Here is a 14,612-nt window from a genome sequence, read left to right as displayed (position 1 = left end):
TCAGGCAAGCGCTACCGGAGTCTCATGGCCGGCACAGATAGACTCAGAAGGAGCTTCTATCCCCAGGCCATCAGGATGCTCAATGAACAATGAACAATAACAGACCATCAATTACACCCACAACACACACATCCACACGCACACACTCAATAAACAACACACTGTAGCACCCACTTTACCCACTTAGACACTGACACACACTTTATATTTATACTTTATATTATATATTTATATATTTGGCATCAATCCCATGGACCTCAGTGCACCTCACCACCACAAGGTGGCACCACAAGCTAAGCTATATCTCACCATTCTACACTGTACTGTATAGTAGCTGACTGTATAGACTGTACAGAAGTATAGACTGTACATATACTGTACATATACTGTATATATGTATATTGAACCTTTGTTTTGTTTTGTTTACGTACTTGACTTTCTATCTTATACTTATATTATACTATTTTACACTATCTTGTTATTTTATCTAGCACACTCTCAGAAACAGAAAGAAGCATTTCATGCAAAAGTATTCTGTATTTCTGTATGACAACTAATAAATAAACTTGAACTTGAACACTGACCCGTTGTGGACGAGAGCCCTGACATCTCGGCTGGACTTGACGTCTATGAGGAACAGCGCCATCATCAGGTAGAAACACGCAGTGCCGAAGCAGACTCTGTAGACGGCAGAGTAACCCACCAGCTTCTCACAGTGTCCGCCCCCCTGCGCCTGGTCACACACCATGCTGAAGAACGGCACCTGGGACACACACACACACACACACACACACACACACACACACACATAGAGAGACACACACACACACACACGCACACACACACACACACACACACACACACACACACACACACACACACACACACACACACACACACAGACACACACACACACGCACACACACACACACACACACACACACACACACACACACACACAGACACACACACACACACACACACATAGAGAGACACACACACACACACACATAGAGAGACACACACACACACACACAGATACACACAGAGACACGCACACACAGACAGACACGCACACACACACACACACACACACACACACACACACACACACACAGACAGACAGACAGACAGACAGACAGACGCACGCACACACAGACACACACACAGACACACACACAGACACACACACAGAGACACACAGAGACACACACACACACACACACACACAGAGACACAGAGACACACACACACACAGACACAGACACACAGACAGACACACACACACAGAGACACACACTCAGACACACAGACAGACACACACACAGACACACACAGAGACACACACAGAGACACACGAACACAGAGACACACACACACACACACAGAGACACACACACACACAGAGACACACAGAGACACACATAGAGACACACACACACATAGACACACAGAGACAGACACACAGACAGACACACACACAGACACACACACAGACACACACGCACACACACATTTTTTATTTATGTCCACATCAACACACGTATGTCAAGGACATAACACTAGTAATGCAATCAGATATAAAGAGACAGTTCCTGACTTTGCAAGGCATATTTAGCCCAAATATGTTGCCAGAACATAAAAAAAGAAAAGAAAATGCGTTCACGCTTTTCAGGAATAAAGAAAATTTGACTTGATGGGAAGGGTGTGCTTGTACATTTGAACACAGTTCCATGATACGTGGCTGCGTTGTGCTGAGAAAGAGGCAGAGATCCGCTTCTACTCTGAGGCGAGATCTGTATTTATTTTGTATTAATGTCCGTGCCGAAAATCAGGCCTCACAGAGGTATGTTGATGCGAAGGGGACAAGCTTTCTCGGCGCAGCATCACACAACACTGGGTACTCGTTCTGAACTGATCCTGTCCGCGTCTATACTTTCCACAACGGAGCTCGGTTTCCGGGTTCCTCTGATTGGCCGCGACCCCCACGTGACCGCGCGCTAGCACGCCCCCTTATCCACGCCCTGCCGCTCTCGCTCTGTGTGTTGTGTTGCAGCGCGCGGCAGAGCGGCAGAGGTCGCTGCCTTCCTCAATTTATACGCATGGAAGTATCGACTACGCCGTAACGAATCATTAAAAAAAGATACCGTTAACTGGAATATGTTGTGCCTTTACACATATGGCACAATATGGTTTGTCATGACAAACCAATAAAATATCACATCGCCGGCTGTCTCTGGCTTGCTCCAGCGGACACCAGAGCTTAAGGGGGAGCTTAGTATTCCTGCCTCTGAGGAGGTGGCTACAACATCAACACACAGTGACTACATGCAGTCACTGTGTGTTGTTGTAGCCAGCGGGTAAATCGCGATTTTTTTATTTGTTTTTCATGACAAACCAATTACATAATCCAACATATGTGTAAAGGCACAACATATTAGAGTTAAAATTCGTTATGGCGTAGTCAATACTTCCATGCGTATAAATTGAGGAAGGCAGGGACCTCTGCCGCTCTGGTGCGCGCTGCAACACAACACACAACAGAGCGGCAGCGGTGGATAAGGGGGCGTGCTAGCGCGGGTCACGGCCAATCAGAGGAACCCGGAAACCGAGCTCCGTTGCGGAAAGTATAGACGCATCTTGTCCAGTGAACTTGACTTTCTCGTCACACGGAAGATCAATTTGCGCCTCCTGCTCAGACAGTGATCCATCTCCTCATTATATAGACTGTCTCTGGTTAAACTACCACAGTGATCCATCTCCTCATTATATAGACTGTCTCTGGTTAAACTACCACAGTGATCCATCTCATTATATAGACTGTCTCTAGTTAAACTACCACAGTGATCTGTCTCATTATATAGACTGTCTCTGGTTAAACTACCACAGTGATCCATCTCATTATATAGACTGTCTCTGGTTAAACTACCACAGTGATCCATCTCATTATATAGACTGTCTCTGGTTAAACTAACACAGTGCTGTCTCATTATATAGACTGTCTCTGGTTAAACTACCACAGTGATCCATCTCATTATATAGACTGTCTCTGGTTAAACTACCACAGTGATCCATCTCATTATATAGACTGTCTCTGGTTAAACTACCACAGTGATCCATCTCATTATATAGACTGTCTCTGGTTAAACTACCACAGTGATCTGTCTCATTATATAGACTGTCTCTGGTTAAACTACCACAGTGATCCATCTCATTATATAGACTGTCTCTGGTTAAACTAACACAGTGCTGTCTCATTATATAGACTGTCTCTGGTTAAACTACCACAGTGATCCATCTCATTATATAGACTGTCTCTGGTTAAACTACCACAGTGATCCATCTCATTATATAGACTGTCTCTGGTTAAACTACCACAGTGATCCATCTCATTATATAGACTGTCTCTAGTTAAACTACCACAGTGATCTGTCTCATTATATAGACTGTCTCTGGTTAAACTACCACAGTGATCCATCTCATTATATAGACTGTCTCTGGTTAAACTACCACAGTGATCCATCTCATTATATAGACTGTCTCTGGTTAAACTAACACAGTGCTGTCTCATTATATAGACTGTCTCTGGTTAAACTACCACAGTGATCCATCTCATTATATAGACTGTCTCTGGTTAAACTACCACAGTGATCCATCTCATTATATAGACTGTCTCTGGTTAAACTAACACAGTGCTGTCTCATTATATAGACTGTCTCTGGTTAAACTACCACAGTGATCCATCTCATTATATAGACTGTCTCTGGTTAAACTACCACAGTGATCCATCTCATTATATAGACTGTCTCTGGTTAAACTACCACAGTGATCCATCTCATTATATAGACTGTCTCTGGTTAAACTACCACAGTGATCCATCTCATTATATAGACTGTCTCTAGTTAAACTACCACAGTGATCTGTCTCATTATATAGACTGTCTCTGGTTAAACTACCACAGTGATCCATCTCATTATATAGACTGTCTCTGGTTAAACTACCACAGTGATCCATCTCATTATATAGACTGTCTCTGGTTAAACTAACACAGTGCTGTCTCATTATATAGACTGTCTCTGGTTAAACTACCACAGTGATCCATCTCATTATATAGACTGTCTCTGGTTAAACTACCACAGTGATCCATCTCATTATATAGACTGTCTCTGGTTAAACTACCACAGTGATGCATCTCATTATATAGACTGTCTCTGGTTAAACTAACAGTGATCTGTCTAATTATATAGACTGTTTCTGGTTAAACTACCACAGTGATCCATCTCATTATATAGACTGTCTCTGGTTAAACTACCACAGTGATCCATCTCATTATAGACTGTCTCTGGTTAAACTACCACAGTGATCCGTCTCATTATAGACTGTCTCTGGTTAAACTACCACAGTGATCCATCTCATTATAGACTGTCTCTGGTTAAACTACCACAGTGATCCGTCTCATTATATAGTGTCTCTGGTTAAACTACCACAGTGATCCATCTCATTATATAGACTGTCTCTGGTTAAACTACCACAGTGATCCATCTCATTATATAGACTGTCTCTGGTTAAACTACCACAGTGATCCACCTCCTCATTATATAGACTGTCTCTGGATAAACTACCACAGTGACCCGTCTCATTATATAGACTGTCTCTGGTTAAACTACCACAGTGATCCATCCATTATCGGCCTACCGATATTATCGGCTGATATCGGCATTAAAATGTGATATCGGAAAATATCCGCGTCGGTTTTCAATTATTATTATTATTATTTTTTTTACATTTCTATAACCTTTATTTACCCAGGCAAGCAAGTAAGAACAAATTCTGATTTTATTTATTGTCAAAAGTATGCATAATGTTGTGTTAATTCCACAACAAGAGATATGTAATGTTAATTACCTGAAATTATTCCGTTTTTTTGGATGGGGGAAACCCTGCATATATCGGTATCGGTTGATATCGGTATCGGAAATTAAGAGTTGGACAATATCGGTATATCGGTATCGGTAAAAAAGCCAATATCGAGCATCCCTAGTTCTAAGGGTTAACTAGTTCCATGTTCATCCCATTGACTGCTTTCAATGTGTTCTTTTTCCTTATTATAGCGTATTTGCTAAAAGTAGGTACATTTTGCCGGACGGCCTCCGAGACGGTGCGTGAGGGTTAGGGTTAGGGTTATCATAAAGAGTGTGTGTTATGATAAGTACATTTTGCCGGACGGCCTCCGAGACGGTGCGTGACAGCATGAGGCAGGAGACGGCGCAGGCCAGGATGTGGAACAGGGTGTACATCACCCTCGTACTGGAGGAAGACTTCACTGGAGGACAGCAAGCACAGCACAGCGAGCAGGGACCTGGACCACAGCAACAACATATCTGACAAGAGAAGAGGAGAGGGGCGGAGAGGAGAGGAGAGAGGAGAGGAGAGGAGAGGAGAGGAGAGGAGAGGAGAGGAGAGGAGAGGAGAGGAGAGGAGAGGAGAGGAGAGGAGAGGAGAGGAGAGGAGAGGAGAGGAGAGGAGAGGAGAGGAGAGGAGAGAGGGGCGGAGAGGAGAGGAGAGGAGAGGAGAGGAGAGGAGAGGAGAGGAGGGGAGGGGAGGGGAGGGGAGGAGAGAGGAGAGGAGAGGAGAGGAGAGGAGAGGAGAGGAGAGGAGGAGAGGAGAGGAGAGGAGAGGAGAGGAGAGAGGGGCGGAGAGGAGAGGTGAGGAGAGAGGAGAGGTGAAGAGAGGAGAGGAGAGGTGAGGAGAGGAGAGGAGAGGAGAGAGCAGAGGAGAGACGAGGAGAGGATAGGAAAGAGAGGAGAGGAGAGGAGAGGGGAGGAGATTGATTGATTGATTGATTGGTTGATTGATTGAAAATTTTATTAACAGATTGCAGAATGGGTACAATACAGTACGGCTCAATACACACAATTGTTAAGGGGATGCAGACCAGAGAAAGACTTTCGTCTTGTTTACATCAGGGTCCCCCATTTTCAATTCATCATAACATTTATGACATACATGACATAGATATATATCATGACATTTCTGTCATACATGACATACAGAACTGTTAGTTTCAGTTTAAACTTTATTTGAACAGGGACAGCACACATTAATGAACATAATGTAAATGTGTGAGACAGTGTTAGCCAAAGCAAATTTTTTACTGTTGTCCCTGGGCCTGGTGTTAAAAGCTGCTAAAAAGGAAAGCATAACATAATGGCATACAGTTAAATCAAATCAAATCAAATGTATCTGTAAGGCCCGACAACACACGTTAATGTCCCCATGGGCCGGACACGTCTTCTTTAAACAAGTCAAGAAGAAACATAACAATAAGTCAAGAACAAAACAAGAACACCATAAGGTCCAACAAATTTAAAATAAATGCAAATAAATAAATGAATGCAACACTCCCAGACATACCCCACGCGAAGGTAAGGAAAAACTCACTAAAACCTAACAATAGGGAAAAATGTACCACAGGCAATGTGGAGGAGAGAAACCTTAGAAGGGCCATTCAAGGGGGGATCTCCCTTCTTAGATGTCGGTGATAGTAGTGTTGCATAGCAACTGAACATTTTGAAAGATTAAAGATAGAGCTGATAGCGAATCTATTTGAGGCACAGGGGCGGCGCAAAGAGGGTCGCGTCCTCCCCGTCTTAATCACGGGACGTCCAGCACTCCGGTCACCACTACGAGACCGCCGGAGACAGGGAGACAGGAGGGCACGCAGAGAGGGTCTCGCATCCTCCCGGCCTTCATCACGGGACGTCCAGCACTCCGGTCACCACTACGAGACCGCCGGAGACAGGGAGACAGGAGGGCACGCAGAGAGGGTCTCGCATCCTCCCGGCCTTCATCACGGGACGTCCAGCACTCCGGTCACCACTACGAGACAGCCGGAGACAGGGAGAGAGGAGGGCACGCAGAGAGGGTCTCGCATCCTCCCGGCCTTCATCACGGGACGTCCGACACTCCGACGGTCAACACAGTTAATAGAGAACAGGTTATGCAACACATCATGCAAAATATATACAGCAGACATGTACAGACAATGTACAAACAAACAATAATACTACATATTAGGTACAGGCAAGCATATAGGGTTAGAGTTCTGCAGGGCTAGATGGCTTAGACCAGGTGGTGGCTACCCTGCAAAAATCCAAACCCACCGTTCTTGCCAAAAGTAGAATTACAGGCCCTCTGCCCCAAGTGGGTGTGTGGGTGCTCAACATGTCGGGTCCCTGAAGATCGACATTTGAGAAAACAGACTACCTGGGACAACCAGTCTAAATCTAGACTGTCTCACTGGGTATTAGAGACCATCCTACAAGGAAACAGATGCACCGGCACCAGTGGGGGTGAGGGAAGCCTCCTGTGTTGCATGGCCATGTCCCTCTAGCGTCTGCCCCAGGGAGAGCTCATATATCCCTGTCATATGGTACAAAATTACAAATGGTAAATGGTGCATTTATATAGCACTTTTATCCAAAGCACTTTACAATTTGTTGCTCACATTTTACCCGTTCATTCACACATCGACGGCGGAGGCGACCATGCAAGGTGCCAATCTGCTCATCGGGAGCAATTAGGGGTTAAGTGTCTTGCTCAAGGACACTTTGACACGCTGCCCGGGAGGAGTGGGAATTGAACTGGGAACCTCCCGATTACCAGGCGACTGCTCTACATCCTGAGCCCTGTCAGATGTCATATATCCCTGTCAGATAGCTTATATCTCTGTCAGATGTCATATATCCCTGTCAGATAGCTTATATCTCTGTCAGATGTCATATATCTCTGTCAGATGTCATATATCTCTGTCAGATGGTATATATCTCTGTCAGATGGTATATATCTCTGTCAGATGGTATATATCTCTGTCAGATGGTATATATCTCTGTCAGATGTCATATATCTCTGTCAGATGTCAAATATCTCTGTCAGATGGTATATATCTCTGTCAGATGGTATATATCTCTGTCAGATGTCATATATCTCTGTCAGATGTCAAATATCTCTGTCAGATGGCATATATCTCTGTCAGATGTCATATATCTCTGTCAGATGGCATTATATCTCTGTCAGATGTCATATATCTCTGTTAGATGGCATATGTTCCTGTCAGATCTCATATTTCTTTATTTCAGATCCTCATTAGACATACAAACAAATATAGAACAATAAAAAATATACAAACATATAGAACAAATCAAATATCAATAAAACAACAAATCTCAATAAAACAACTAACGGAAACATCTCAGAGAAAACTAAAACTTGTTCAAAAACAGCTCGACATTTCATATACTAATATTCCTCATAACAATTAGACAAAGACATTCAAAATTAATACATAACCCAACACAAGAATTCATTCATCAGACACAGATTAGACTTAACCAAAATCAATCTCTTTCTGCACAATGTAATTGAAACTAAATATTGTGGAAGTCTATTCCAGTAGAACATTGCCCTGTACATTACAGCCTTCTTTAAGGCTTCAGTTCTGGGTTTCGGCAGGGTGAACTGACCCCTCAAGGCTTGTATTGAGCTGTACTGTACTGTACCCATTCTGCAATCTGTTAATTAAAGTTTTCAATCAATCAATCAAATTGTCTAGTCATATACCACCTATCTATCCCACAACGCATCACTCTTAAAGAAGCAGGCAACACCCTAATCTTACAACACTACAATGCTCAGCATTCAATACCATAGTCCCTTCCAAACTCATAGCCAAGCTCAGGGACCTGGGCTTGAACTATGACCTCTGCCAGTGGGTCTTGGACTTCCTGACGGGCAGACCCCAGGTGGTGAGAGCAGGCAACTGCACCTCCTCATCCATCACTCTCAACATAGGGGCCCCCCAGGGCTGTGTTCTGAGTCCCCTCCTCTACTCCCTGTACACACATGACTGTGTGGCACAGCGGAACAACAACACAATCATCAAATTTGCTGACGACACAGTAGTGGTGGGCCTGATCTCTGCAAACGACGAGAGGGCCTACCTGGAGGAGGTCAAGGTTCTAGCGGGATGGTGTCAAGAGAACAGCCTCTCCCTGAACGTCAGCAAAACAAAGGAGATGATTGTGGACTTTAGGAGGTCGGGGGTCAGGGACTACAGCCCCCTCAGCATCGACGGGGCACCGGTTGAGAGAGTGAACAGTTTTAAGTACCTCGGAGTCCACATATCCGAGGACTTGACATGGACCAAACACATTGACAGTGTTGTGAAGAAGGCACGGCAACGCCTCTACTTACTCAGGCGCCTAAGGAAGTTCCAAGTCAGTCAGAAGATCCTTAAGAACTTCTACTCATGCACAATAGAGAGCATCCTGACTGGCAATATCACCTCCTGGTTTGGGAATAGCACCGCACAAGACCGTAGCAGACTACAGAGAGTGGCCTGTTCAGCCGAACGCACAATTGGAGGGGGGCTTCCCACTCTCCAGGACATTTACAACAAGCGGTGCATGGGTAAGGCTAAGAGAATTATCAAAGACTCCAGCCACCCAAACAACTGCCTCTTTGAACTGCTGCGGTCAGGCAAGCGATACCGGAGTCTCATGGCAAGCACAGAGAGACTCAGAAGAAGCTTCTATCCCCAGGCCATCAGGATGCTCAACGAACAATAACACTGCAACAACCATCAAATGCACTCACAGCACACGCACACACTCACTTTAAACAAACAACTCACTGCAGCACCCACTTTAACCACTTTAGAACACCTAAACACACTTTATATTTATTGGTAAAGAATTTGCACTACAACCCATACCTCATTACACCTTACTGTAAATTGTACCTAAATTGTACCTCATCCCATTTCTGCTTTGCACTTTATAGTATATTGTATGGTAACTCAGTTACTTCTACTCTGCATTGAACATTGTATATATGTATATACTGAACACTTTTGTCTACCTACTTGACTTCAAGTTCAAGTTCAAGTTCTTTAATAGTTGTCATACAGAAGTACAGAATACTTTCATACAAAATGCTTCTTTCTGTTACGCTCCAGAGACTGTGCTAGACAAGATAGTATCAAATAACATAATAACATAATATAGCATGAATTTAGAAGAAGAAAAATGAGGTCACAGTGTTCGGTATAGACATATGTACAATGTTCTGAGTTACCATATAATATACAATACACAATACTATGCAGTGTACTAATGTACAGTACTATCTAGTGCAAAGCAGAAATGGGATGAGGTACAATTTTAGGTACAATTTACAGTAAGGTGTACGAGTTGTAGTGCAATCCTTCATCCATAAATATAAAGTGTGGGGAGTGGGTGCTACAGTGTGTTTGTTTAAAGTGGGTGTGTGCTATAAAGTGTGTGGAGTGGGTGCTACAGTGTGTTTGTTTAAAGTGAGTGTGTGCGTGTGGGTGTGTGTGCTATGTGCGTTTGGTGGTTGTTGTTGTGTAGTGTTCATTCATTGTTCGTTTAGCAGCCTGATGGCCTGGGGATAGAAGCTTCTTCTGAGTCTTTCTGTGCTCGCCTTGAGACTCCGGTATCGCTTGCCTGACCGCAGCAGTTCAAAGAGGCAGTTGTTCGGGTGACTGGAGTCTTTAATGATTCTCTTAGCCTTGCCCTTGCAACGCTTGTAGTAAATGTTCTGGAGGGTGGGGAGCCCCCCTCCAATTGTGCGTTCGGCTGAACGTGTCACTCTTTGTAGTCTGCTTCGGTCTTGTGCAGTGCTATTCCCAAACCAGGAGGTGATGTTGCCGGTCAAGATGCTCTCTATTGTACATGAGTAGAAGTTCTTAAGGATCTTCTGGCTGACTTGGAACTTCCTTAGGCGCCTGAGGAAGTAGAGGCGTTGTCGTGCCTTCTTCACAACACTGTCAATGTGTGTGGTCCATTTCAAGTCCTCGGATATGTAGGCTCCGAGGTACTTAAAGCTGTTGACTTCTATTTTATACTTGCTATACTTATTTTATACTTATCTATTTTTGTCTAGCACAGTCTCTGGAGCGTAACAGAAAGAAGCATTTTGTATAAAAGTATTCTGTACTTCTGTATGACAACTAATAAAGAAACTTGAAACTACAGTGAAAGCTATTGTTAGGATATGGCAGACTAAACCCAACTATGACCTGTAGAGGGCAGCAATACTTGTTCTAAATAAATTGGCATTTAAAACAAAATCTTTGTGTTTGTGTCAGGTTTGTGTTTGCATAGAGTGCCATAGTTATGATGACCATCACTAGTAAGCAACAGCTGCGAAAAGAGGCATACAGGTTTATGTAAAGCATACATATTTCTCATAAACAAAATCAGACTACACACTAGTCTGTCTCTCATTGACTCTCATCCATGACAGTTCCTTGTGCATTTTTTCAACACTAATTGAGCTATGCAACGACAATAACGCTATGTAACAAACCATCAAATACACTCACAACACACACATCCACACGTACACACTCACTTTAAGTAAACAACTCACTGTAGCACCCACTTTACCCACTTTAGACACTTTAACACACTTTATATTTATTGGTAAAGAGATTTGCACTACAATTCATACCCCATTGGACCTCATGAGGTACCTCAAGTTGTACCTCGTCCCATTTCTGCATAGTACTGTATACTGTATTGTATTGTAACTCAGTTACACATTTTTCTACTCTGTATTGTATATTGTATATATGTATATTGAACACTTTTGTTTACACTTTGTTTATGTACTTTTGACTTTCTATTTTATACTTTATCTATTTTTATCTAGCACACTCTCAGGAGCAACACAGAAAAAAGCATTTCATATAACAACTAATAAATAAACTTGAACTTGAAACTTGCAAGTGTTGCAGCTCTATTTTGAGTAAGCTGTATTTTATTTAAATCTTGTTTAGATGCATTTGACCAGATTGCTGGACAGTAGTCCAGATGTGACAATACTATCGATTGTATGACTTGCTTGGTAGCTGTGTGTCAGTTCAAAAATAGGCATTCCGTCTAATAATTGAAATACTTCTGCTCATTTTTGTTACAATATTGTTAATGTGAGTTGACCAAGAGTGTTTCATCTATTATAACTCCGAGCAATCTGGCTTCCTTAACTTGTTCAATATCTGCACCCTGCTAAGAAATATTTTATCTGTGATTCTCTCTCTGAGCATGCTTTGAACAAAATAATCAGACATTTTGTTTTGGATGCATTTAGTTTCAGCTTATTTACCGTGACCCATTCAGAAATCTGCATTAACTCGCTTTGAAGAAGACTGCCGAGGTCTTTGGCATTGCTTGCCGAAGCATATATTGTAGTGCCATCTGCATAAAAGGAACTGCTCGCATTTTTTAATGTGGCTTATCATTTACAAATATTGAATATAACTTCCTTGAGGAATTCCACATTGTAGCATTTTAACGCTTGATAAAATTCCATTAAACAGGACACATTGTGGTCTCATGAATAAGTAACTTTTCATCCAGTTAGTTGCTGAGTGTTTGAAACCATAATCAGCTAGTTTTGTAAGCAGCAGTTCATGATCAATGAGATCAAAAGCTGCGCTAAAATCGAACAGTACTGACAGTCATCATCATCAGGTGGCTTCTTCGTTCCGAAGGTTGCCTATCACTCTCCAACCCATTCTGTCCCCACTTCTTCTCTCCAACTCCGTGACTCCGTCTCCGCCTCTCACTCCGCTCCAATCACAGTAGTCGTCTACCCAGCCTCTTCTTGGTCTTCCACTTCCTCTCTTTCCATCCACCTTCCCAATCACCACCTAACACATCTAAGAGGTGTCACAAGCTGTGTGGCCTATCTAGTGCCTATCACTGCAAGGGTTAACATCTAGTGCCTATCACTGCAAGGGTTAACTAACCCTAACTAGTGCCTATCACTGCAAGGGTTAACATCTAGTGCCTATCACTGCAAGGGTTAACTAACCCTAACCCTAACATATATTGCTATTATATTTCATATATTTTAAGCACTCGCAAGTAAGTCCTATCCTACATTGGATAAAGCACTGGCGCTGAAGGGCCATCAGCGCCCTCTGCAGAGACAGAGATATTTGAATTCACCTCTTGGTATAGCGGTCTCACTAACCCTAACCCTATGGACACTGTTCATCAGACAACACCGGTGATCACACAGAGGGAGTTGTTGAGTTTATATAGAAGGTGTGCTAACCCCTAACACTAACACTATGGACACTGTTCATCAGACAACACCGGTGATCACACAGAGGGAGTCGTTGAGTTTATATAGAAGGTGTGCTAACCCCTAACACTAACACTATGGACACTGTTCATCACAGACAACACCAGTGATCACACAGAGGGAGTCGTTGAGTTTATATAGAAGGTGTGCTAACCCCTAACACTAACACTATGGACACTGTTCATCAGACAACACCAGTGATCACACAGAGGGAGTCGTTGAGTTTATATAGAAGGTGTGCTAACCCCTAACACTAACACTATGGACACTGTTCATCAGACAACACCAGTGATCACACAGAGGGAGTTGTTGAGTTTATATTAGGGATGCTCGATATTGGCTTTTTTACCGATACCGATATTCCGATATTGTCCAACTCTTAATTTCCGATACCGATACCGATATCAACCGATACCGATATATGCAGGGTTTCCCCCCAAAAAAACAGAATAATTTCAGGTAACTAATAATTTCACTGGATGCATTCAAAAGGCTTTCTAAATGTAAGCATTATCTGTGCAAAATATGATAATTAAAAAAGTAAAAATTAACATTACATATCTCTTGTTGAATTAAACCAACATGCATACTTTTGACAATAAATAAAATAAGAATTGGTTCTTACTTACTTGCCTGGGTAAATAAAGGTTAAATAAATGTAAAAAAAAAAAAAAAAAAAAAAAAAATTTTTACCGATACCGATATTTTCCGATATCACATTTTACTGCCGATATTGGCCGATAATATCGGTCAGCCGATAATATCGGACATCCCTAGTTTATATAGAAGTGCATTAGGTGACGCCATTCCCACAAAACAATCCAGGTCTTCCTCCCAAGAAACCTTGAATTCATAGTTTAGTAGTGTGTGAAGCCCTAAAGGCAAGAGACACTGCTAACCCTTAACCCTTTCACTGCCACAGTACTGAAGGTTAACCCTTTACTATCGCACTACCGCCGGTTACCGTCGGTAGTGTGATAGTAAAGGGTTAACCTTCTGTAGTGTGGCAGTGAAACGGTTAACCTGCTGTTGTGTGGCAGTGAAAGGGTTAACCTTCTGTGTATTGTCGCAGTGAAAGGGTTAACCGTTTGGTAGTGCGGCAGTGAGAGGGTTAAAAGGGAACCCCAGCAGCACAGAAGGGAACCCGAGCAGCACAGCAGGGAGCCCCAACCCGAGCAGCACAGCAGGGAGCCCCAACCCGAGCAGCACAGCAGGGAGCCCCAACCCGAGCAGCACAGCAGGGAGCCCAGCAGCACAGCAGGGAGCCCCAACCCGAGCAGCACAGCAGGGAGCCCCAACCCGAGCAGCACAGCAGGGAGCCCCAACCCCAGCAGCACAGCAGGGAGCCCCAACCCGAGCAGCACAGCAGGACTACACACAGGAGAGCCAGGACTTTCGATGGGCTTTGGAATAAAATAAAATAAACTACATTTCCC

General features: G+C 43.2%; 1 protein-coding gene across 1 annotated transcript in view; it reads right to left on the bottom strand.

Annotated features, from left to right (window-relative positions):
• The window catches only part of serinc4 (serine incorporator 4), a gene marked incomplete at its 3' end in the record, with an annotated part of 93,571 nt that overhangs the window by 64,805 nt on the left and 14,154 nt on the right, over positions 1–14,612 (bottom strand). The window contains exons 2-3 of the mRNA XM_084308184.1: positions 5,214–5,381; positions 585–763 (exon numbers count right to left, since the gene is read on the bottom strand). Coding sequence (XP_084164310.1) covers positions 585–763; positions 5,214–5,381 — 347 coding nt within the window. The remainder of the gene's footprint in view (positions 1–584; positions 764–5,213; positions 5,382–14,612) is intronic.

The sequence above is a fragment of the Notolepis coatsorum genome (assembly GCF_963971535.1).
Source record: "Notolepis coatsorum genome assembly, chromosome: 2".
NCBI lineage: Eukaryota > Metazoa > Chordata > Actinopteri > Aulopiformes > Paralepididae > Notolepis > Notolepis coatsorum.
This window is presented reverse-complemented; position numbering and strand designations above follow the sequence as displayed.